Genomic DNA, 27468 nt, shown 5'->3' on the forward strand with positions numbered 1-27468 from the left:
GTAAGAGTGCATCAAAATACATTTAAATACCTTGACTGGAGGTCATTATTGTATGTTATTAAAAGCAATGTTACAGTGAGTATCAATATACAAGTCTTTATACCAGTGTTCGTATAGATGGATGAGTCATGAAATGTATTTTATATATTTTTGTAGGATCAAACCTTGGGTATTATGCATGTTAGGCAAGTACCCTACCTCTGAGTTACATCCCCAGCCTATATACTTTAAATTATCATTAGACTGTACCAATCTATCTTCAGTGTTTCAATTTATACTTCCACCAAAAAGGTATGAAGGTGTTCATTTTACATACCTTCATTTAGACATAGTGCTATCTTTTATATTTTGGCCAATCTGTTAGTTGAAAAATGATATAGTCTGGTTTTTACTTGCATTTCTTTGAACATTGAGATGAGGCACATTTAATGTTCACTGGTCATTATATATATATGTATATTCCCCCCCCCCCAGAGAAAATACAGAGGTTTTATTTAGAAAAATGAGGGATTCCAGGGGAAGGCAGGCCATCTTAAGAGGCGGAGGGCATCCAAGCAAGAAAGTCTGCGGTTTTTTTAGTTCTTTCATAGACTTTCATTATGGGGTAAATGGGGTCCCACAATGGAGGTCTGGTCTTCCTCTTAATCTCAGATTCCCCTCTTTTATATATATTTCTACTCATATCCCTTAACCATTTTCTTATTGGTTTGTTTTATTCCTTTGCAGTTTTTTTTTTTTTAAACAAGGTCTCACTAGGTTGCTGAAAGTCTCACTAAATTGCTGAAGCTGGTTTTAAATAGGGGAGTCTCCTGTCTCAGCCTTCCAAATATTGGATCATATGTGTATGCTATCATGCTTAGCTCTTCTGTAGTTATTTTTATTCAGTAATAGGAACCTTTGTCTTTTATACTGGCTATAAATTTTCACCTTGACTGCCATTTATGTTTAAGTTTGATTATAGTGTCTTTTTGTTGTGGCGGTACTAGGGATTGAACCCAGAGGCATTCTACCACTGAGCTACGTCCACACCTTTTTGAAAAAAACTTTTTTTTTTTTTTCTTTTGGTGGTACTGGGGGTGGAACCAGGGGATTTTCTACCTCTGGGGTATACTCCCAGACCTATTTTATACTTGATTTGGAAACAGGGTCTTACTAAGTTGCTGAGAACCTCACTAAGTAGCCGAGGCTGGTTTTGAATCTGTACAATACTCCTGTCTCAGCCTCCCAAGTACTGGGATTACAAGTGTGTGCCACCATGCCGAGCTAATTTAAAAATTTTTTTTTGCAGTACTAGGGGTGGAGCCAGGGGCATTCTACCTTTGAGCTACACCCCCAGCCCTAATTTTAGTTTTTATTTTGAAACAGGGTTTCACTGAATTGCAAAGGGCCTAACTAAGTAGCTGAGACTGTCTGCAAACCACAATTCTCACTAAGTTGCTGAGAGCCTCACTAAGTAGCTGAGGCTGGCTTCCAACCTGGGCGATCCTCCCTCCTCAGCCTCCCAAGTGTGGGGATTATAAGCATGTGCCACCACATCTGGCTTATTCTTTTTATGTTTGAAACAGAGTCTCACTGAATTGGGAAGGGCCTCACTAAGTAGCTGAGGCTGTCCGCAAACCATGATCCTCCAGTTTCAGCCTCAGTTGAAAACCTTTTAAAAGTAAAATAGACTTAAGACTGGCTCTCTCAGTTACCATAATAAAACAGCACTAAAATATTATCATCATCACAAATATATAGATATGTATATATACACAAATATATACAAATATATATGTATCAGGTAAGGGTCACAAAGGGCTTTATATAGGGCAGATTCCCTGCTAATGTTCTGGTTGGAAAAGAAAACTACGTATGTGTACATATGTGTATATACACACATAAAAATTTTTAAGCACATAAAATGTAAATGTTAAGTGCTAAATCAATTACAGAGATGGTAAGATTTCAGACAAGTCAAAGGACTAGCTAGGTCTCTCTGAACCAGTTTTCTTACCTGCACAGCAATTCCTACTTTCTAGAATATTTCAAAACTTAGAAGAAAAGGCAGTCAACAATGATAGTCATATGACAGTATAGCTGAACCTTAATAAAAACCACTTGAAGAGCTCAGACTATGTGCTACAAATTATTCCAGCTTCTTTCATATATTAACACATTTTAACTGTCTCAACAACTGTAGAAATTATTTTTCTTAATTTTAACGATAAATATACTTCAAGCTTTATGTGTGTGTGATACTGAGGTGGATACCCAGGGCCTCACGCATGCTAGGCAAATGCTCTACACTGAGCTACATCATTAACGCCTAATACTCCACTTTGAATAGCTTGGTTTGTACAAAGTCATACTCTTACTTATGAAGCTGGAGTTCAAACCCAAAGATCCTGACTCCAAAACCTCAGCAGTTCTTTACCATAAGAAAGTCTTAGTATACCTTAAAAGGGAAGACTTTGGTCAAACATATTGAGGGAACACATTCACCTTTCCATGTGGAACTATAAGTTGACAAATCTCCCTAAGGTAGAAGGTGGTAAGGAAGGGAGCATAGTTTGATTACATAATCACAACGAAAAATCAAACACTTATGTTATAGCAAATATTTGGGGTTTTTGTTTGTTTGTTTGTTTGTTCTGTGTGTGTGTGGTACTGGGGATGGAACCCAGGGGCATTCTACCTTCCAGCTACACCCCCAGCCCTAATTTTTATTCTTTATTTTGAAACAGGGTCTCACTGAGTTGCAAAGGGCCTAAGTAGCTGAGACTGTCCGTGAACCTCCATCCTCTTGTCTCAGCCTCCAAAATGCTGGGATTACAAGCGTGCCACCACACCCGGTTTATAGCAACTATTTGTAAACATTCTATTTTATGGAATGTAAACATTCTACTAAACATTTTAATAGGACGCTTTCAGCATCTTTATACAATAAATTCATGAACACTGACAGAAAAAAAATGGCAGATAATCCTATTATCCTGCTGCCAAAACATCAGCTCCAACCTCAGTCTCGATCCTTTGCGAACCACGTCTCCCTGGCTGTGCTTTTACCGCCTCCACGAATCACTGTGATGAAAATAAAGAAACCCAACACAATCCAGTTACAACTGATCCTAAACATCTGCAATTTCTAACTTTGAATTCTCTTCCTTCCTACACGTCCCTCCCCCAGTCCTAACACCCGTGTTGTTGAACTTCTCTGGCAATCATTAGGACTGCTGAGGTAACGGCGTCCCTTCCAGTCAGGTACGACACCGGGGCTAGGGCCGGGGGCGCCTTTACCGGGACCCCGGACCCGGCTTTGGCGCTACGAGCCCTCGGGCCTCGTTCCCGGGCACCGCCACTCCTCGGCCTCAAGTTTCCGCATTAGATCTCCACAGAAAAGCGTGGAGCGGGCCGACGGCCCCGTAAGGGGTCCTCCGGTCAGTCAGAGGCCCAGGGGCCTGGCGTCCAGGCTCCCGGCGCCCAGCCGTCCCCTCAGGTCGGTTACCTCTTCCTCGCTTCGCTTCCCTCCACCAAAAGCCCCTCTCCTCCCCACGCACGCAGCCTGCGCGGCGGCCTCGGCGGGGGCGCGCGTCGCCACGCGGGAAGGGGCCTAGGGGCGGGACAGGACCCTCCGCCGGGAGGCGGGGCGTGCTCCGCGAGGCAGCCAATCAGAACGCGAGGCGCGGCCAGGGGGCGGGGCGCGTCGGGCGCGGGGCGGAGTCACCCCTGGCGGCCGGGCGGGGCGGCGGCAAGTGCAGCTGCAGCGGGCTGAGGTAGCAGATGGTGGCGAAGGCGAAGTCGGAGGCGCAGGATAACGATGAATGGTCCAGCTGGAGTCGCGCACCTCGACCGCCGCGAGCGAGTTCTCAAGTTAGGCGAGAGCTTCGAGAAGCGGCCTCGCTGCGCCTTCCACACTGTGCGCTGTGAGTGAGGACTGTCCCGGGACGAAATCAGGGCGCCCCTTGGGGGTGGGTGTGTGGGGCGCGAACCCCTCTGGGTTCTCTTCCCGCGGACCCCCATCACTCTTCTGGAGGTGCGTGGGGGCGGGCGGAGTGAGCGCGGCCCTGCCTGGAGTCCTAGCGGGTGGGTCGGTGGAAGGAGCTGGTGTGGAACAGGTGTGGGTAAACCCTGTGCGGATTTAATAAGTGAGCTCCGAAGACGGAGGAAAACTGCAGATCTAAAGGGGTGACTGTGGACACCAACACGACAAGTGGATGATTCAAAGGTAAAAAAGGAAAATAATAAAGTGACAAAACACAGGACCAAATGTAGGTCAGAGGGAATACCTTAAAGCCGATGGGACAATATTCTCTCTTTTTTTTTCTCACCATTGGTTAATGAGGGTTATTTAGTGTGTTCTTGGGGGAGATTCTCAGCTATATCAATAAAATGTATCTCTTTGGGGTCCTGAATATCACTCTTAGTTATCAAATACTAATCACAATATTAAGTGTGTTGTTAATTTCTCTTTTGGGAAGTTTTTTTTTTTTTTTTAATCTCCCTATGACTTATACCTTTAGTTCTCCTTATGGCCTCTGGAACTAGTTTTAATAAATTAGTTTATTTTATACTATTGAAATATAGGTTAAAAAGGAGTTCTTGCTGGGCGTGGTGGTGCACGCTTGTAATCCCTGCGCTTGGGAGGCTGAGACAGGAGGATCGCGCAGGTTCGAAGTCAGCCTCAGCTACTTAGTGAGGCCCTCAGCAACTTAGTGAGACCCTGTTTCCAAATATAATATAAAATAGGTCTGGGAGTATAGACCGGAAGTAGAAAGCCTCTGGGTTCCACCCTCAGTACCACCACCAAAAAAATATATATATATATATGTGTGTATATATATATATATATATATATATATATATATATATATATATATATATATATATATATATATAGTCTAAGAGTGTAGCCCGGAGGTAGAAGGGCTTCCAGGAACCCCAGTATCACCCCCCCCAAAAAAAAGGAGTTCTTGTTTTAATAGATGATATGGTAGTAGGGAAAAACAGCAAGTGTGATTTTGTATGTTAAACATTCATATTTTACATAATGGCCCTCAGAATTTTAGAGCAGGAAGGAAACTTTGAGATCATCGAGTCATAACCTTTCGTTTTTCTGTGGCAAAATTGTAAAGTAGGTATTTTTTTTTTTACTTCCTTTCTGTAGCCCAACCACAGCCCTTTCTTACTGTCTCATTGCTTCACCTTTCTCAGTCATTCTGTTAGGTTGTCAAGAAATTTTTGTGCTTTTTACTCTGAAATGTTCCATGATTTAATTCTGGGGATGGAACCAAGAGGCATTTGACCTCCGAGCTACACCCCCTGCCCTATTTTTATTCTTTATTTTGAAACAGGGTCTCTCTGAGTTGTGGAGGGCCTCACTAAGTAACTGAGGCTGTCCGTGAACCGCCATCCTCCGGTCTCAGCCTCCCAAATGCTGGGATTACAAGCGTGCGCCACAATGCCCTGCTTTCCATGATTTAATTTCAACATCCAATTAAAATTCAGTCTCTGAGTTCTGCTTAGTGGCCCATGCTTTTAATCCCAGTACTTGGGAGGCTGAGACAGGAGGATAGGTTCAAGACCAGCCTCATCAGCCATTTAGTGAGACTCTGTTTCAAAATAAAAATAAGTAGGCCTGGGAGTGTAGCTCAGAGGTAGAATGCCCCTGGGTTCATTTGTTTATTTTTTCCCTCTTTCTCTTTCTCCATCTTTCTCTCTCTCTCTCTCTCTCTCTCTCTCTCTCTCTCTCTCTCACACACACACACACACACACACACACACACACACACACACACACAGTCTCAGAATAAAGGTAGAACCAGTTGCTTTAACCCTCCCATGCTATCCTCACATTTTATAAAATGTTTTATTAAAATTAACATCCATTAAATAAAATAAATGGAGAGAGATATGGCAACAGCAGATCTTCAACAATGTTCTTTGTTTATTCTTCTTTGGATGGCCATCCTCTCCCATACAAAGCTCCCCATAATGAGATAGCTAGTGCTTTGCTGTTTCTTCAGTTTCTTTCTTTTTATTGCCATTTTGCAAAAGCAAGATATGGTTCTTGGTTCTTATCTGGTTTCTACATTCCTTTTTATCAAATAATACCTCCTCTTTCCTCCTTCATTCTCAGGTATGTAGTAATCTTAATTTTTCAAATTATAAGGTTTAAAATTATAAAAATTTGTTAAGGATATATTTTTATAACTTGACTACATCCTTTTCTTAAGCACATAAACTTCAAATTAAATGAATAAAAATTAATGGCCCATGATGCCTGTAATCCAGTAATTGTGAAGCTCAGACAGGAGGATGACAAGTTTGAGTCATCCCAGCAACTTAGCAAGACATTCAGCAACTTAGCAAAATTTAAAAAAAAAAAAAAACATGCTGGAGGTGTAGCTCAGAGGTGGAACATCCCCAGGTTAAATCCTCAGCACCACAGTAAATAAATAAATACATAAATAAATGAAAATTAGCCTTTGAAAAGTATCTCACAGGTGATTCAGAGACTTTAATTTATAAAGAATCATAAAATGCCAGAATGAAAGTTAGATGATCCAGCTACAAGAATGACAAACCCCAACAGTAATAATAATAATAATAATAATAATAATAATAATAATAATAAATGAATAAACTTAGATGTTTGAATATACACTTAGTCCTATGGAAGCCATTAAGAAAGTTTCCAGTGTCTTTTTTTTTTTCTTGTTGAAACAGGTATAGTAATGACACAGAATTGTTTTTTTTAAGCTCATTATCCTTGAGAACAGGTTCTTTGCTCAAGTAATCCTTACTCTTAAGAACTCAGAGTGAGGAAATGGAAATTATAGAGAATCTGATGTTCATACAGGGAAGGCAGATCTAATTTATAACAAACACTCAAGCCAATGTAATTTGAGAAAAAGTAATATCTCTTTATGGACAGGGCAATTTTATTTGTCTAATATGCTAAGGCTTTAGGCAAACCAAGTTGGGAATCTTGGCCTCTAGCACCCATATATATAAAATGCGACTTTGGGAACATTTTTCTAAGCTCACAGCCCCAGTTTTCTTATGTGTAAAATGGTAATCATAATATCTACATTTTAGAATTTTTGAAAGGATTAAGTAAGATGAAATAATTTTTGTAAGGATTAAGTAACAGCATAGTATTTGGCACATGGTCAAGAATAAATTGTAGTCACTATATGTTTTTTTCTTTTTTGTGGTACTTGGGGTAGAACCCAGGGGCTTTCTACCTCTGGGCTATACTCCCAGACCTATTTTATACTTTATTTGGAAACAGGGTCTCACTAAGTTGCTGAGAGCCTCACTAAGTAGCTGAGGCTGGCTTCGAACCTGTGTGATCCTCCTGTCTCAACCTTCCAAGCGTGCACCACCAGCTGTCACTGTATGTTCTAAAAGTGATGTTAATGTATATATGGGGAGTGCCAATAATTGTAGTTTATTTAAACCTTTAAAAAGCATTTATTCAAATGTGACGATAAGATCTATCAAAAAGAATCTGGAGCTGGGTATGGTGGCACATGTTTGTAATTGCAGCATTTGGGAGGTTGAGACTGGAGGATCCTGGTTCGTGGCCATCCTTAGCTATTTAGTGAGGCCCTTTGCAACTCAGTGAGACCCTGTTTCAAAATAAACAAAAATAGGGCTGAGGTGTAGCCCAAAGGTAGAATGCCCCTGGGTTCCATCCCCAGTACCTCACACACACACATAAAAAGATAGTCTGGCATGTGGAAAGGCATGGGATGGTTTAACAACAATAAACTAAACGTGTAGCAACAATTAATTCACTAGGTAGGAGAGTTTAAATAGCAGTACTCGCTAGAATTAATTTTGGATTGGGAAAATACTAGCTTTACATTTTATATTTAGATAAGGGTTAATAGTAGCAGTCCTAAGTTTTCATTGGCACTACATTTTGCTGTCACTAAATGACTAGCTAATAATTAGGGAGTATAGAAAGATTATCTTTAAGTGGACCTATCCTCCCTCTCAAAGTGGTAAAGCTTTACTGTGAGCAGATATCAGAAATTTAGTCACTGTAGGAGATAATATATTTGACATTCAGAGCATATAAAAACATGAACTTGATATTGTTCAACATATTCTGTTATTCTCTATATATACACATATATAAAACATATCTATATGTAGAAACTTGAAATTCCAAAGTTGTATACTTTAAAAACTTGTTCAAAGTCAAAGAAAAGGCAACACTACTTGATATAACAATAAAAAGTAGAATGTATTGATCCTATTAGTAGGACAATTAGAAATATAAATAGGTTTAGAATAGTTTGGGTAGATTTATTGATAATAATTTCATGCTTATCATTAAGTAAAGCTAAAGATATTTTGAGTACATTTATGTCTCTTGCAGTTAATCTCATGCACTGTAGCCATCTATATAGGCTGCAGGGACCTGTGAACCCCTTGAAATTATACCATTTTTGACAGGTTTCAGATATGCATTTTTATGTGGAGAGGAACTATAACTGGTCTATAATTTTCATCAGGTTCTCAGGAATATGACGATCCCTTATGTCCCAATACTTCTCCTTCCAAATTCAAAACTATGGATCTGAAACAAAGAGCCCATATAATGTAAATGGATAGAGAATGTGGTTTGAGTTCTTGATGTGATCATTTATTTTCATTTCTTTAAAGGAATTCCCCATTGGTCAAATTCAAAGGCATATTGTGGAAATAAAAATGACAATATATTTAAAGAAAAACCACTTTTTAAACACTAAAACAGAGGTTATAGATTAAAAGACTATAGGTTGAGTTTGACTTTAGAGAGGTTTTGTTTGGTCCACATAATTATTTTATCTTGAGTGAGTTACAGATACCTAAAAATCAGGGTCTTTTTTATAAAAATCTAAATTTTCAGTTTGTTATCTTCAGTAACATTTTTATAAGATGGTAGGTACTGTATTCTTAATTGATATTCAACAAAGGGTTTAAAATATAAAAGAGGAAGCTAGGCGTGGTGGGGCATGCTTGTAATCCCAGCATTTAGGAGGCTAAGACAGGAGTATCGCAGTTCGTGGACAGCTTCGGCTACTTAGTGAGGCCCTTTGCAACTCAGTGAGACACTGTTTCAAAATAAAGAATAAAAAATAGGGGTAGGGTATAGCATGGAGGTAGAATGCCTCTGGGTTTCACCTCCAGTGACACACACACACACACACACACACACACACACACACACACACACACATATACATATATACACACATACACACATACATACATATATGTGCGTATATATATAAAAGAGGAAAAATATTGTTTAAAATTAAATGTCTTTATATCTCGACAGTCTGAGATTGTGATCTCAAAGCATAGACAACACACTTATACATCTCTATAGCTAACTGTGCTGATTTTGGAATGAGTACAGATTTCATTATGGTTAAATAATATTTTTCTAAACGTTTCATTAAAATATAATATATTAATTCAAAGATATAAAAATCTATCCTTGTTAATTATGTTTTTATGTCATTTTTAAAATGTATTTTAATTTTTTTTTGGTACTAGAGATTGAACCCAGGGGTATTCTACCTCTGAGCTACACTCCCAGCCCTATTTTATTTTTTATTTTGAAACAGGGTTTCACTAAGTAGCTGAGGCTGTGAACCTGTGATCCTACTGTCTCAGTCTCCCAAGTACTGGGATTACAAGTGTGTGCCACCACATCTGGCATGCCATTTTATTTTTGTCAAGTGGATAGGTTCATGATCATTTTTCTTCTCATTTTATTTTATTTTTTTTTGGGGGGGGTGGTACTGGGGGTAGAACCCAGAGGCTTTCTACCTCCGGGTTACACTCCCAGACCTATTTTATACTTTATTTGGAAACAGGGTCTCACTAAGTTGCTGAGAGCTTCATTCAGTAGCTGGGGCTGGTTTCGAACCTGTGCAATCCTCCTGTCTCAGCCTCCCAAGCGCTGGGATTACAAGTGTGTGCCACCACGCCCGGCTATGTTTTTAATTTAGATGTAGATTTCTACCTTTTCTAAAAATTAGATGGTAACCTGGCAAAACCGAGTGCATTGCTCCTCCTCCTAGCAGAAATCAGCTAGAGCAGAGTATGGGTGCCCTCCAGAACCTGGGTATATTCATTCTCTAGATAACTGTGGTTCCTTCATCACCCGAGCTTATTGGCTTCTCCTTTATAGCATAATTTAGCTGTAGTTAAATGATAGTTGTATCTCTCAGTATTTCCTTTTTGTCAGTGTCAGAAAAGTAGTAGAGGTCAGAGGGCTATGGTTTTACTCTAGGATGCCATTTCTAGTGCCTTACATATTTATCATAGAAATTTCTTTGTCAAATATTAAGTAATCCATGTGCTCTGAGAACAGAAGTATACTGCTGAAAGCAATAAAATGGACATCATAGTATCTACCCTAAAGGAATTAAGAATCTTGAAGTAGACATGAATCTGATTCACAAGAAGTAATTGGAAAAATTATTTTACATATAATTTGGCATGGTGGAACACACTTGTAATCCCAGCATTTGGGAGACTGAGACAGGAGGATCGTGGTTTGCTGACAGCCTCAGCTACTACTTAGTGAGGCCCTTTGCAACTCAGTGAGACCCTGTTTCAAAATAATAGAATAAAATATAGGGCTGGGGGGTGCAGCTTGGAGGTAAAATGCCCCTGGGTTTCATCCCTAGTACCTCAAAAAATTAAAAAAAGTAAAATTGTGCTGGAGTGTAGCTTAAAGATAGAATGCACCTGGGTTCAATCTCAGTACAAAAACAAACGACAAAAAAGAAAGTTAAGGACCAAATAAAGGGCATTACTATGGGGCATATAGGGCACAATGATAATTTATAGTAAGAGATTTAAGGGGCAGTAACTTCATTTCCACTGTATCCACCTTTATAAAATGATTTTGATTTTCACTTTATTTTTATTTTTTATTTTTTTGTGGGTCTGGGGATGGAACCCAGGAGCATTCAACCTCCAGGCTACACCCCCTACCCTATTTTTTATTCTTTAATTTGAAACCGGGTCTCACTGAGTTGCAGAGGGCCTCACTAAATAGTAGCTGAGGCTGTTCCCAAACCCGCGATCCTCCAGTCTCAGCCTTCTGAATGCTGGGATTACAAGTGTGCGCCACCATGCCCAGCTTCACTTATTTTTTTACTTTTGGGGTCTTGGGGATGGAACCCAGGGGCATTCTACCTCCGAGCTACACCCTCAGCCCTATTTTTAATTCTTTATTTTGAAACTGGGTCTCATTGAGTTGTAAAGGGCCTCACTAAGTAGCTGTGGCGGTTCATGAACTGTGATCCTCTGTTCTCAGCCTCCTGCATGCTGGGATTACAAGTGTGTACCACCATGCCTGGCTTAAAACTCACATTTTTATTTTGCTGATGTTGTGTTTATATCTATTTCTTCAAATCTAGGAATGAGCACTGAGATTTAAGAGGTAGTTGTTGGCCAGGTGTGGTGGCACACGTTTGTAATCCCCGCGCTTGGGAGGCAGAGACAGGAGGATCGCGCAGGTTCGAAGCCAGCCACGTGCGCTGGCTTAGGAGACCCTGTTTCCAAATAAAAATGTAAAAATAGGTCTGGGAGTGTAGCCCGGAGGTAGAAGGGCTTCCAGGAACCCCAGTACCACCAAAAAAAAAAAAAAAGGTAGTTGCTGCATGCATTCAGTTTTGAATTAAAGCAGCGTGAAGAATATCTAATTTATAAACAATACTTATTATAATTTTTAATATTCATTTGTATTTATGTTTGTTCAGAGGACTAGATTTTATTTCTTTTCATAGTATGATTATAAGAATTAAATATTAAATGCTAAGATAATGTATAGAATATAGTATGTATTCCGTAAGTGGTAGCGATTGTGATTGTCATTTTAAAGCATTTCAGTAATTGTTGACAGTGATGACCTGAAGAGCACTGGAAAGTTCTCCTTTAACAAGATCTGCCAGTATAGTTCTCTGAATTCCACCAATGGATATCCATTACTTTGAATTTAGACTTTTGCCTTTCAAATTTTTTCAATGTAAAGGTAAATCTTCTGAGACAGAGGTAATAACTGGGAAGAACCTCTGCAGGGCTGGTAATGTTTTATTTCTTTAACTCTTTCCTTTTTCACTCATAGGGCCAGTAAAATCCCCGGGGCCTTCCATATACCAAGCAAGTGCTCTACCATTGATTTACACTCCCATGTTCTATTTCTTGACCTGGTTATATACATGTGACATTTCATAGCAGTTTGTCAAGCTTATAGTTTGTGTTTTATTTTGCATGTAAGAAAAGAATTAACTTAAAGAATATCAACCGGATGTGGTGGTGCACTCTTGTAATCCCAGCATTTGGGAGGCTAAAATAGGAGGATCAGCTCCTTAGTGAGACCCTCTGCAGCTTAGTGAGTCCCTGTTTCAAAATAAAGAATAAAAAATAGGGCTCAGGGTGTAGCTTGAAGGTAGAATGCCCCTGGGTTCAATCTTAAGTACTGAAAAAAACCCCACCTGATGGATTATATATATGAATGATTAATTATTGATCTATATCAGTATGAATTATTTTAATGGTTTTCATAGCTTGCTTTTAACCTTGCTTTGCATATATCAACACTTTAAATTCCTTCTAGATAGATCTTAATGGCATCATTTGAACAGTTATTTAATTAAAACAAAAAATTATTTAAAATTTTTGTGAAGTGGAAGATTTGGTTAAATTTATACATCCTTTTAAGGTATACTGATGCATGAAAAACCCAAGCCATTGAACTAAAAAGAACACTTTTTCTTAAGTTTTCCCATTAGTACCTTGCTGTGTATTCATTCATTTTGTTTTCCTCAGAGAACAAAAGTGGTAGTTGTCACCAAAGATAGTTTGAAAAAATTTATGGGCGAAAAAGACTCAAAATTTAAAATATTCTATTTAAAATGTTGTACCTAGCTTGGTGTGGTGGCGCAAGCTTGTAATCCCAGTATTTGGGAGGTTGAGACACGGAGGATAAGTAGCTGAGGTTGTTTGCGGACAATCTCAGCTACTTAGGCCGTCTGCAACTCAGTGAGACCCCGTTTTAAAAAATAAAGAAAAAAAAGTAGCACTGGGGGTGTAGCTCAGAAATAGAATGTCCCTGGGTTCCATCCCCAGTACTTAAAAAAAAAATGTTGTTACCTATATTTTCAGCAAGTTGTGAAGACACGTTTTATTTAACTTTTAGCAGAACATCTTTGTCTAGTTCATCCTTATCTAAACAGGATTCTAACATGGTTTGAGGACTATAGTTTTAGAGTATAGCTGTTTCTTTTTTTCCCCAGAATTAAGCATACAGAAGTAAACTGGGTTGTATTTTGTTTGTTGATTTATAATATCAAGTTTCTTCTAAACCATTATAATTACTGGCTTTTGAAAAATGACTTATCATTGTGAACCATGCTCATATTTTTATATCCAGATATTGATCTATCTTATAAAAATCAGTATTTGTATCTAATTTTAGATGATTTCAAACCTGCTTCTATTGACACCTCTTCTGAAGGAGACCTTGAGGTTGGCACAGGTGAACAGGTGACAATAACTCTACCAAATATAGAAGTAAGTATTTCTATATATTAAAACTAAAAGGATCATTTTTTGCAGGATTTCCACTATATTTAAGTGAAAATAATTGCATAATACATGCAGTAATGGTTGGTTAAAGTAAATAATAAGCACAACAAAGTAAAAAAAACCTATATTTTAAAACTATTTGGCTTTAATACATTTAATAGTTTCAAGGACTTTCAGAGCAAGTGATTTGAAAAGTTGGAAGTCTAAACAACAAATATTTAAGAAATATTTGTTAAATTCTAGTTATGAGCCAGATTTCCTACTCTTTATAATAATTTATCCCTTTCGTTCTAGTCCTAATTTGTTACAGCAAACACAAGAATATCTGTGTTATAAATGTTATAATTTAGAATATATACAAAATTCTGCGCAAAAGTAGTATCAAATACTCTGTCTGATGGGATCTTGAAAGGCTTCACAAAACAAACAATACTTGACCAGAGCCCTTTTAAAGGACAAGTGGGGTTTTAACAGGTAGACAGGAAATGGAATATTCTAGTCAAACAGAACAATCTGTGAAAAGCTCTCATGCTAAAAGAAGGAGTTTGTGACTTTATATAAATGACTTTATATAGTAGTTCACAGTATAATGAGAAAAGCAGGAATAGAAACTGGAAAGGTAGGTTAGGATCAGATTGTGAAGGATCTTTTATGTTGTGATGTAGAATTTGGACTTGATCCAAAAGGTATTAGGGAGTCATTAGAGGTTTTTAAGCAGAAAAGTAAAGTAATATGGCTAGATTTGTGGTTTTGAAGGGATGTTAGCAGTGCAAATGCTAAAATTCAAGAGATTTAGATTCCTGATTTTTGTTTTGTTTATGATATTTACATATACAAAATGCAGTATCTTGGGAATGGGACCCAAGTCTAAATGCAAAATTCATTATATTTCCGTATACACCATATACACATAGCTTAAATGTAATTTTATACAATGTTTGCAATAATCTTGTGCATGAAACAGTTTCATGGTAGATAATTTTCCACTTGTGGTGTCAGGTTGGCTCTCAAATGTTTTGAATTTTGAATTTTCAGATTAAGAGTGTTCAACCTATAGTTTGGTGAATAGGTTAAAAAAGAGACTAGGTGGCCAGGCATGGTGGTCCACATTTATAATCCCAATACTTGGGAGGCTGAGACAGGAGGATCACAGGTTCATGGCTGGCCTCAGCTACTTAGGGAGGCCCTCACAACTAAGTAAGACCCTGTTTCAAAATTAAAGAATAAAAAATAGGGCTGGGGGGTGTAGGTTAGGGAGTCTAGGTTAGGGAGTCCTTAACCAAAAGTAGTACTCTCAAATACTATTTTCATAAAAATTACAAGTTCTTTGTTATATTGTCTAGTATTCTTAGTTATTGAGTTAGAAATTTTGTGTTTTTTCTATGTTTCTAGCATTAACACACAACTGTATTGATCATACACAGATAAAATCAATGCAAATGATAGAAGGGAGCTCATGTATTTATGTAGTATTTATTTATTGTTCTACTGGAATTTATCTATTGTTCTACCCAGAAGCATTCTACCTTCAAGCTACACCCTCAGCCAGATTTTATTTCTTATTTGGAAACAAAGTCTCACTAAGTTGCTGAGAGCCTCACTAAGTTGCTGAGGCTGGCTTCAAACCTGAGATCCTCCTGACTGAGCTTTCCAAGTACTAGGATTACAGGTATGCGCCACCACACTTGGCTTAAGGGATCTCTTTATGACATATGGGCTCATTGTCACCTATGCATAACAACAGTAAAAATATTCCAATCTAGGCAGCAAGATAAAAAAGCAGCAAATGTGTTTTCAATGATATTCATTCATCTAACTTAAACCTGAAGACTTACTTGGTTAAATATCTGTGATGACACAATCTAGTGTTATATATGTAAAATTGGCAACTGTAAGGATTTCTTTACCATAAAAACAAGGTAGAAAAAAGGAATAGTTTACAAAATGTGTTCCTTTTTTACTGCAAAATCAATGTTATTTTCTTTTTCTTTTTTTTTTTTATTGGTGCACTGTATTCATACATCATAGTAGGATACATACTTTTGTAGACATACATGCACACATCGCCCAGTCAGCCCCCACCCAATCCCCACCCCATTCTCTCCCTATCCCTCCCTCCCATGCTTGGCTTAGTAGTTGACATCTAGTATTATGGCAATTTATCTAAAATTAAAAATGATAATCTCACATAACAGTTTCATTTGTCTGATACCAAGCTTTTGATGACTTAAAGATAACATTTCAATATTTCTTTTTGCTTTCTTTCTTACCAGAGAATATTTTTTTCTATTTTTAGGTGAAACTATCATATATTTATATATTTATTTTTCAGAAAAAAATCTATCCTGATATGGAATATGGAGTCTAGGTACCCAAAACGATCTTGAAAAAGAACAAAGCTAGAAGATATATATTTTCTGATTTCAAACCATATAAAGCTACAATAATTGAAACAGTGTAGTACTATTCTAAAGGCAGATATATAAACCATTGGAGTTAAATAAAAGCCTAGAGCTAAATTCTTCCCTATATTGTCAAGTTATTTTTGACAAGGTTTCCACGAACATTTGGTGGTGGAAATGATAATCTTTTAACTAAATATTGTTAAAAAATAATAATTACATGGAAAAGAATAAAATTGGACCCTTACCTAATCCCATATACAAATATTAACTCAAAATAGATAATAGACCTAAATACAAATCTTAAGACTATAAACTTTTAGAAGAAAATCTGGGTCATAAAACCTCACAACATTGAAATTGGCAGTGATTTCTTGGTTATGATTTCAATGACACAGGCAACAGAAGAGTATACAGACTCCCTAAAAAATAAAAAAATAAAAAAATTGTATATCCAAAGACAATGTAAACAGAGTTAAAAGTTACTAATAGAATGGGATAAAATATTTCCAATTGCTATATCTGAAGGTATATTAATATTCCAACTAGAAATCCTAAAAATTAACAACAATAAAGGCAAACAATACCATTTAGAGATAGGTAAAAGACTAACATAAATAATGAATCTCCACAGATAACCAATCTTAATTGTCTGTTGGATGGAAACTCTTGTTTCTCTGGTTCTGGTGTGTGTTACCTATTTCTTCTTTGTAGTTAATCTGAGTATTTTCTCTAGTGCTGGTTTTGAAGACATAAATTCCTTCAGTTTCTGTTTGTCATGGAAGCTTCTTATTTCTCCATCTAATTTGATAGAAAGTTTTGCTGGGTAGGAAATTTTTGGCTGGAAGTTGTTTTCTTTCAGAGTTTGGAATATGTTCCTCCAAGCCCTTCTGGCTCTCATAACTTGGTTTGGGAAGTCTGGAGTGATTCTAATTGGTTTGCCTCTGAATGTCACTTGGCCCTTTGCTTTTGTTGCCTTTAAGATTCTCTGCTTGGCTTCCACATTGGTCATTTTGACAATTATGTGGCGTGGGGATCCTCTTCTCCGATCCTGTCTAAAGGGAGTTCTATAAGTTTCCTGGACCTGTGTATCAACCTCTTGCTCTATGTTTGGAAAATTTTCTGCTATTACTTCCTTGAAGAGATTGTTGATCCCTTTGGTTTCACTTTCTTTTCCCTCCTCTATTCCAATTATTCTTAGGTTAGCTCTCTTAAAATGGGCCAATATTTCTTCAATATCAGATTCCTGCTGTCGGATATTTTTTCCTAGATTAGAAACTATGAGTTCATTTTTGGATTGCTCATCTTCTAAGAGCGAGATTCTATTCTCCATGTGTTCTAATCTGTTGTTTGTGCTTTGAATTGAGGCCTTTACTTCATTAATTGCATCCTTTATCTCTTTTTGGCTCTCTCTCTGAGTTCTTTTCGAAGCACCTCTATTATTTCTACAGTTATTTTCCTGATTTGATCTTCTAGAAATCTCTGATTTTCTGTTTTATTGGGTTCTGATGTTGTGGGGTTGTGGGCATTCATTGCTCCAGTATTATTCCTCTTTTCCATGATTTCCGATGTTTGTGCCTTCTCTGGGTTCTTCCCTTGGGTCACTATGACTTCACCTAAGGTGTTCTGGATCTCGAGTCAGTAGTATCTCGGAACCCACTACTCCTTTACTGGGTTTTATCACAGAGTCTCCGACCCAGAGAGTCGATAGAGGCTGCTTTATACTGTGGGGGGTGCCAGGTTGCACGTTCTCTATGGTGTGATATCTCTGCCACCGCCCCTCCCCCACTGGGTCAAGTCCCAGTGAGTACAGTACTGGGATTTCTCCTCTGTGGCCCGCAATTTGACTCACTGTTCTTGAGTACGCAGATGTGGCTGTACTGGCCTCACTGAATTCGCTGCTGCTGCCGCCGGTGGCAATATGGCACCGCTGCTACGCCCTCGGCTATGGGGCTGGCGTTTTTCTTCTTGGTTTTGATTTCTACTCTGAATCCCTGCCGCGTGTGCTGAGCTCGGCCACTGGGAGCTTTAGATGCTCTCTGAGCGGAGAAATCCCGCCTGTCTGTTCCGCAGTGGCTCACCTCGGCTTGCTGTAGCCGTCCCGTGAATTGGCCGGTGCCTCCGGCAGTATGGCGCTGCTGCCGCGTCTGCCGCGTCCTCGGGCGCGAGGCCGGTGTATCTCCTCTGTGGCTCTGTTCTCAGTCCGCTTTCTCTCTGGAGCCTGGTGATTTTTTGTTTCACTGGTGATGGTGTTTTCTGGCTATGAAAGGCGCTGATTTTGTGGTAATGGAGATTTGTTGTTAGCAGGGCTCTTAAGCCCCGCTTTTCTCGGTCGCCATCTTCCCGGAAGTCCGCCAATGTTATTTTCTATTCTTTGGAAACTTATACTCAGCCAGTTTGGCCATGAATTTTCCAACTTTTGCTTTCACCAAAAACTCATGGTTATTTTCTATTCCTAGAACCTTATTAGCACACAATTGTATTCCTTTAAGAAAGAACAAAAAGGTGGGTTGCAGCAACAGGCAAAAGGGGTTGAGGAAAGGAGCTGGGGTCTGACATGCAAAGTCTGGGTGTACCAGATGGAGACAGGTGGCGCAGCCAAGTAATAATTTCAAGATGCCAGGGCATTCCAGCTCAAGTTCAGGTTTAACTGGTTTTGTATCCTTCAGTTGTATAGAGTCTGCTCTCCTTCTTAAGAACTTCTTTGTGTGTGTGTGTGGTACTGGAGATTAAACCCAGGAGCATTCTACTGCCGAGCTACATATGCTTTATTTTTTAAACAGGGTCTCACTAAGTTGTGGAAGGCCTCACTAAGTAGACGAGGCTGGCCGCAAACCTGTGATCCTCCTGTCTCAGCCTCCCAAATACTAAGATTTCAAGTGTGTGCCACCATGCCTAGTTCTCCTCCTTAAAAACTTCTAATCCTATATTATCTCCAGAATGGACACAACTTCTAGTGTGACTGTGCATCTTGTGGAAACTCAGAGTAGTAAATATAGTATAGACGAAGCAATGATTGAACTTGTGTAATGGATTGGGAACTCAATCATTATATTAAGTCTGTTCAATCTGCAAGGATTCATATAAAAACATACAGAAAATACCAGATTTTAAAATATTAGTGGAGAAGAAATTTTTGGCTTTACAGAGTAAGAATTGTGATGTAGAGTTTCGAAGTAATAAACAATTGTTCAATTTATTTTTTATTTTATTTATTTATTTATTTATTTATTTAGGTGGTACTGGGGTTCCTGGAAGCCCTTCTACCTCCGGGCTACACTCCCAGACCTATTTTTACATTTTTTTATTTGGAAACAGGGTCTCCTAAGCCAGCGCGCGTGGCTGGCTTCGAACCTGCGCGATCCTCCTGTCTCTGCCTCCCAAGCGCGGGGATTACAAATGTGCGCCACCACGCCCGGCAAATTGTTCAATTTAAACAGCTGAAAAAACTGTAAGCAGACAGAGGCCGAGAGGACAGAAGGAGTTGAAGATGATTGTGACTTAGAGTTAAACCAGCTTCATCTGCCCCATTACAGAGTGGGAAATGAAGAAGCCCATGAAAATAAAGTATGTGGCCACACCTATGAAAAGGAAGCCATTATTCACATTACTGAGTCCAAGCACAGGTGGAAAAAGGCTGGTTGTCCTAATATTAGTTGTAGCCACACAGATATGAGTGTCTGATCTTATTCAGAATGAAGCTAAGAAGAGTGATTGAGAGCCACAACAAGAATAAATATCATTACTCTGAGTAGTAAAACAAAAACAAAAACAAAAAAACAGTTTCCCACAGGGAAGTCAGCAGCCTGCCTCCCCATCCCAGCCATCCGTTGAGAGTGATGCTTATCAAAGAAGTTAAGGACAGGCTGCACAGCATACTTTGCTTGGCGTAAAACTTGATGATTTTTTTTTTTTTTTTTTTTTGGTGGTACTGGGGGTGGATAGGCTTTTCTACCTCCGGGCTATACTCCCAGACCTATTTTATACTTTATTTGGAAACAGGGTCTCACTAGGTTGCTGAGAGCCTCACTAAGTAGCTGAGGCTGGCTTCAAACCTGTGCAATCCTCCTCTCTCAGACTCCCAAGCGCTGGGATTACAAGTGTGGGATACCACACCTGGCATTGATGGAATTTTTTTTCATCAAGTAAAATTGAAAGCATTTTTTCAAGTTACAAAATAAAAATGCAAGCACATTATTTGAGTGTTTTATCATTTCAAATAAAAATTTCATAACTTGCAGCATGTCCTATCTGCAGGTCTCCAATATATAAATTGTTCCAAAAGTTCAGGTTTTTCTACTTCTTATATTTCAGAATGATTTTTATCATTCTTTTAACTGAGGAATGCCTCTAGTAATATTTTGAATAATAATAATAGTAGTAGTAGTAGTAATAAAAACAGAGAAATCCCCCAACTGAAAAGCATTTTCCACAAGTATTTTAAGTTATAAAGCAAGACCAGTTAATTTTCCTACATTTACTTTGTATAATTGACAGTTCTGAATATATATATGAATAATATTGTACTTGTCATGTCTTTCTGAATGACATAGAATGTTCCAGTAACAGGCTTACCTGGGCAATGGAAATTTATGTCTATAATGGGAATTTTGCTGGATTCCTCTAAGGGCCTAAAGTATTATCTTAAGCAATCACATCCCTGCTGCTCTGTACCCTTTAGATACTTTGTCTAGGTGACTTCATCTTCTGGGACTTGGATCCTTCACCATAAAGTTTAAGTATTAAGGATTCCCAAGAGTGTGTGGACTAGGACCAGCAGGGTCTTTAAATTGAGTATCTGTAATTGCATTCTGATTGTATAAAGAGTGTTAATCTGCTGTCTTTCAAAGTAACCTTTTATTAACTAGACTATTTATTTAAACCTAATAAAGTATATCCTGATTGTACCAGGAAACCAAGAATGGGTAACATTTATTGAGTACCTGCTATATACCAGGTACTGATCAGAGCCCTTTACATATAATTAACTCCTATAATCTTCGCAGCCCAGTGAGTGAGATACTGTTATTATTCCCACTTTACAAATAAGGGGGAAAAGGCAGAGGAGTAAAATAACCTGTAAGATGTCATAGAACTAGAAAATGGATGAGCTGGGAACTGAACTTTGGTGGTCCGATCTCAAGGTTTTCATCTTTATTAACCCCATGCTTTCTGCCTCCCTATTGATTGATTTAGGCTATAAAAATATTCAAAACTCACATTTAAGAAAACAAAGCTTTTAAAAATAAACAAGCATGTGTGCATGCATGCAAAAATAAATCTAACTAAAATGAAATAAATGGATGTGGAATCTCCAAGACAGTAAAGGTCATGAAATATTAACACGTATTAGAGTTTAAAAGCGTAGTCTAACATGGAAGAATTAATTTTGAGAAAAATTTATGGAAATCAGAAAGTAGTATGACATTCAGTTGCCTAAAACAATATGATTTTGAATTTTCTGATATGGTTTATCTGAATAAGTTTTTCCTGGGGAACTTTATATTTAAGCCAGAACAAAAATACTTTTCATGGAACGTGGTTCTTTTGTGAAGTATTTGTCTTCTAAACAGATAGGGACAATTAAGTGTCCCTGATAGGAACCTAGCAATAGAGTAGACACTCAGGGTGGGAGAAAAGGGCTGAGAGACTAGATGCAGGCCTGTGGCAGGTTATCTTCAGTCACTTCAGGGCCATGATAGCTGTTTCTGGAGGGGAGCCTCCTTGAGACGGCTTTGGTCCTTCTTCCCTTACCTGGATGTGTGTTACATCCAGCACTTTTTGAATCTTGAGGGATCTGGGAAAACTCTTTTCCTCACTTTGGGTAGTACCACCTGTTGCAGCAGAACCTCAAACTGACCTTCGGTGATCAGGGTTAATTTCCTTCCTCTTCTCTTCCTGGTGTTGAAAAACTGTGCTACTACCTAGGGAAAGATTGCTACCTCGCCCCCGGGAAGTCTTGGAACTACTGCAAGGATCCAGGATAGTCCTTTCTTCCTTTTGCTGCAGGTCCACCTTCCCTCAGAACAAGCTAGAAATTTCTTAGTATCTAGGAGGTTTTTTCTTTTATACTGACTTCATCAACTCTCAGAGAAAACTATAACTATAAACTATAAACAAGACTATAACTGCATACTTCAATGTATAAGGAAAATCTTAGATTTTTTGAGATTTTTTTGTTTTAATTTTGGTAGGAATGTGTTGTGCTGGTTAATCCACCTTCTCTTCTATGCACTATTGAGATGACTTGTGATGATTAGAGGTATACAAGCCCTCTATCCTCTAGTCCACTGTTTTTTCCTTATTTTTAGCAATCAATCAACACCATTTATTGAGACCCACCACTGAGCTAGACTGTATAAGTTGCTGCCTCTGACACTTTTCTTAAGGATCATTAAGTTTTGGGAGAAGCTTAATATTTAGTGTTTCTCTAATTTTCTTCCTTAGGAACTGAAGGAAATGAAGAGTTTATTCAATATGAGATGTTGTGGATAGGTTAACCTTTGTATTGCTATGAAAAATTGTTTAAATTCTAGTATTTCTAAAATAGTTTGGATATTTTTCTGCAATTGAAGGCTTCTCTGCTTCATGATATTTATTAAATAATAATCTAAACCAGCTATTTAATTTTAAAAGTTATTGTAAAACCTTCAGTTGACAACAGGAACCATGAGCCTATTGTCTCAGGCTGTATTATTATCAATCATCTCTGATTAGTTTGCAGAAAAACTTTTGTTGGATTCTTTGCCATGTACAATATTATTTTCTCAAATTGCAAGCGTCCCATTCTCATACTTGGCATTGCTCTTCTCTAAACAAATGGGTGTTCTTATATGTAATAATAAACCTTTCTTATTTACTCTTACCCTGCATAATCAAGAATTACCATCTACAATGTGTTTGATTATGGTCTCAAATGAAATACCTCATATAAAAGAATCACAGTTATATTCAGGCCTGCAAACTGTAAATTTCTGAAATGCAAAGAAATAACTTGAGAGAAAGTAACCATTACCCTTCAGTCTGATAAATACATCAAAAGCAAAATATGCCTTAGTATTTTTGTGTGTATATTTATTCACATACGTGTGTATGAGAGAAAGAAACTGGCCCTATATACATGTATCTTGTGTGGTGAGTTCTGTGATAAGTAACTACTGGGAATACAGAGCTACTTTAGTCATAGTGTCCAAAATTTTTTTTTACCATTAAATAGGCATGATAGGTTATAAGTAACTGGAATATAGAAATACAAGGACTATAATAAAAGTATGTATAAAATATTATAGGAGCACAAAAAACAGGTGACAGGAGACCCACCCAGCGGAGGAGAAAGATACATCAGAATTCCCAGTGCCACAAAACAAAGGAAAACAAGACTGGAGATTACATTCTTTAATGTGTGTGTGTGTGTGTGTGTGTGTGTGTGTGTGTGTGTGTGTGTTTGCTGGGGATTGAACCCAGGAGTGCTCTACCTTTGAGCTACACCCCCAGCCTTAGTTCACTTTTTATTTGGAAACAGGATCTCATTGAGTTGCTGAGGCTGGCTTCAAACCTGGAGTCCTGCTGTGTCAGCTTCCCAAGTATTAGGATTTTAGGTGTGCACCACCACACCCAGCTCTCCTGTTAACTTTATGAGAGTGTTTCCTTCCCTCTTCATTTAAAGAATCATCTATGATCAGTGTGGAGATTCCTTAGAAAACTGGGAATGGTCCACCATATGACCTGGCTATACAACTCCTGGGTATCCTTCCAAAGGGACTGAAATCAGAGAACTATAGTAATATATGCATATCCATATTCATAGCAGCACAATTCACAATAGCCAAATTATGGAACTAACTGGTAGGTGACCATCAACAGATGAAGGATTATAAAAATATATGCATAATAGAATTCTATTCAGCAATAAAATAGAACCAAATTATATCATCTGCAGAAAAATGGACCTGGAGAATACTATGTCAAGTGAGATTACCAGTCACAGAAAGTGAAAGGTCATATGTTTTCTCTAATATGCAGAACTAGGGAGTAATTGGGATACCAGAGGGATTCCAGTTAATAGAGGAGAAACCTCAGTAGAGCCAGGGAGGTGGTCTATGGGAAGGGGAAGTGAAAAGAGTGAGGATCAGGGAAGGAATTACTATCATAGGCTTTGTGTACATGTATGAAAATACCAATGTCAGTCTCAGTACCTTGTATGGGGAAGAGGGATGTAAGAGAGCAGGGGGAGCACCAAGTGCTGTGTGCATTTATGTCACTGTCAACATGATTTACATTATGATGTGAGACTAATGTACCACAAAAGCATATCAATAATAAAGAATCTCCTACTCATTTAAGTGAATAGGAGGCTTACTTTTCTTTAGGATCCTTAATTCTTTAGGTATTTTATGGACATGCTATTATTAATTTGAGGCATTTTGATTTTCCTATTTTCTTTGTGATGTTTCTTTTATCATCCCGGTAAAACACCTAGAAAGCTTAGAGTCTTCCCCTAAAATAGAGTTTTATCAGGCATACTTTAAAGAGTGCCTTTAGGTACTGATGGTTCTTTGATAGGGTAGATTTTTGAGTTCAGTTTTTCTTGGCTTTCTTTGGTGTTACCAAGTAGAAGAAAGTAATAAAAATTAAGGCTGGTTAAATAGTGTGTATTTACAAAGCTCTATTTTGTTGAAGACTTTTGCATCTATATTCATTAAGGATATTGACTACAAGACTTTTAAGTTTGCCAGGCATGGTGGTGTACACTTGTAATCCCAGCATTTGGGAGGCTGAGACAGGAGGATCATGGTTTGAGGACAGCCTCAGCTTCTTAGTGAGAGCCTTTGCAACTCAGTGAGATCCTCCTTCAAAATAAAAAAAATAGGGTTGGGGGTGTTGCTTGGAGGTAGAATGCCCCTGGGTTCAACCCCCAGTGCTACAAAAAAAAAAAGAAAAAGAAAAAGAAAAAAGAAAAAACAGGGACAATCACCACAGTTAGAGAACAGCATCAGCAACCTAGCAAGATCCTGTTTACAGACAAAAAAATATACAGGGCTGGGGGACATGAAGTAGTATGACCCTGGGTTCAATTTCCCCTTCAGAAGTAGTACGCCCTTGGGTTAAATTTCCATTACTAAAATATATATATATATATATATATATATATATATATATCAACCATAGGAACAATTTACATATACATGATCTCTTCTGAGTAGCGCTAATATCAATTCAACTTAAATGAATAAAGTAACAAATTTATATCATATTAAATTTTTTAAAACTCTTAAGTTTTGTTGTGTTCTTATCTGGCTTAAGTATTAGGATAATGCTGGCTTTATAGGATGTGTTTGGAAGAATTCTTTTCTACTTTTTGGAATAACTTAAAGGCAATTGGAATCGTTCTCCCCCGCCCCCCAGTACTGTGGATGGAACCCAGGGGCATTCTATCTCTGAGCAACACCCCCAGTCCTATATTTTTATTTTTTATTTTGAAACAGGGTCTCACTGAATTGCAAAGGGCCTCATGATCCTCTTGTCTGAGCCTCCCAAATGCTGGGATTACAAGCATGTGCCACCACAGCTGGCTTCTAGTATAGGTTTTTCCTTCAATATCTGGTATACTTAATCACTAAAGCCATCTGGTCCTAGGCTTTTTTTTTTTTTTTTTTTTAGGAGGAAACTTTTTATTACTGATTCAATCTTGCTACTTATTATTGGTCTATTCATGTTCTCTGTTTCTTCATGATTCAGGTATATACTGAGATATATGTGTCTAGAAATTTATTCATTTGATATTCCATTTTACATCTTTCTATATTGCCTATCACTGAACATATTAGTGCAATTATTATTTTTATTATTTTTTAATCTTTATACTAAAGATATGAATGGCTCATGTGCTATATTTACAATATTAGAATAGTCTGAGTTTGTATAATTACTCTTACCAGTGAGTTTTATACCTACCTATATTTTCTTCTTATTCATTGTGTCTCTTTCAGTTTGAAGACTATCTTTTAGCATTTTTTAAAAAACATCTAGTGGAGATACATTCTCTCAGCTTTTGTTTTCCTCGGAATGTCTTTTATCCCTACTTCATTCCTAAAGGATAGCTTTGCTAAATACAGTATTCTTGGTTGACTTTTTTCCCTTCAGTACTGTGAAAGTCTCATGCCACTCTTCTGACCTGTTAAGGTTTCTGCTGATAAGTCTGATGTCAAGTGAATTGGGGCACCCCTATGTGTTATTTGACTCTTTCTCTCTCTCTCTCTTTCTTTCTTTCTTTCTTTCTTTCTTTCTTTCTTTCTTTCCTTCCTTCCTTCCTTCCTTCCTTCTTTTTTTTCTCTCTTTCTCTCTTTTCCTTTCTTTTTTTGTAGTATTGAAAAACTTTTGTCTTTCACCTGTAAGAGACTGAGTATAAAATGCCTCTGGTAGACTTGGTTGGGTTAAATTTGAATAGTGATCTTTGGCCTTCCTGGATGTATATATTTGTATTCCTTGGGTTTGAGAAGTTGTCTGGTATCATTTCTTTAAGTAGAATTTTTTTGCCTCCTTACCATTCTCAGACCTTTTGGAATGCTAGTAACCTAGTTTTATCTTTTAAGTAATACCCCAAAATTCCTATAAGTCTTCTTTTTCATTCTTCGTTTCTCCTCCAACTCTATTGTTTTCCAATAACCTGTTTTCAAGCTCACTATTCCTTTATTCTCTTTGATCTAATTCTATAATTTCACTGAGTGTATTTTTCTGTTCAAGAATTATTTGTTTGATTTTTAAAAATTGCTTCCATCTCTTTGTCAAGTTTTTCTGTTAGAGCATTGAAATGTTTCTCTGTGCTTTCTTTGAGATCACTGAATTTTCTTAAAACAACTGTTTTTAATTCTCTGAGAGTTTTTTCATACTGATTACCACCTGATAAGTTTATGGTACCTTATTTTTTAAAATATTATTTTATTGGTGCATTGTGGTCTCACATTATAATGTAGTTCAAAGTGATAGGGACATACATACACATAGCACTTGGTGAGCTCTCCCTCTGGCTTCCTCTCCATTCTCCCCTCTTCCCCATACGTGATATTGAGTTTGGCATTGATAATTTTTGAATATGTATGTAACATTTCCTTAGTTAATTATCCCTCATAACCCTCTTAAGCCCCCTCCATCACTCCACTGGGATTTCTCCTCCTTTACCTAAAGTTCCTCTTCTATTTGATTACTCCGTAGTTCCCATATATGAGAGAAAACATATGAACCTTTACTTTCTTTGACTGGCTAATCTGACTTAACATAATCTTCTATAGGCCCATCTATTTCTTGAAAAATTACATAATTTTGTGCTTCTTCATTGCTGAGTATAATACCATTGTGTATATATCCAATAATTTTGTAATCCATTCATCTGTTTATGGATACCTAGTTTAGTTACAGAATTTGGCTATCATGAATTATGCTTCTATAAACATGGATATGCATGTATCACTATAATATT

The 27468-nt window shown here is 37.7% G+C and overlaps 1 protein-coding gene across 1 annotated transcript in view; it reads left to right on the top strand.

Moving 5' to 3' along the window:
• Nucleotides 1-3799: 3799 nt before the first annotated feature.
• The window catches only part of EAF2 (ELL associated factor 2), a gene marked incomplete at both ends in the record, with an annotated part of 45105 nt that continues 21436 nt past the window's right edge, over nucleotides 3800-27468 (top strand). Inside the window, 2 exons of the mRNA XM_080696791.1 lie at nucleotides 3800-3905; nucleotides 13481-13575. Of these exons, the coding sequence (XP_080552917.1) occupies nucleotides 3800-3905; nucleotides 13481-13575 (201 nt within the window). The remainder of the gene's footprint in view (nucleotides 3906-13480; nucleotides 13576-27468) is intronic.

Source organism: Muscardinus avellanarius, assembly GCF_963383645.1.
Source record: "Muscardinus avellanarius genome assembly, chromosome: 5".
NCBI lineage: Eukaryota > Metazoa > Chordata > Mammalia > Rodentia > Gliridae > Muscardinus > Muscardinus avellanarius.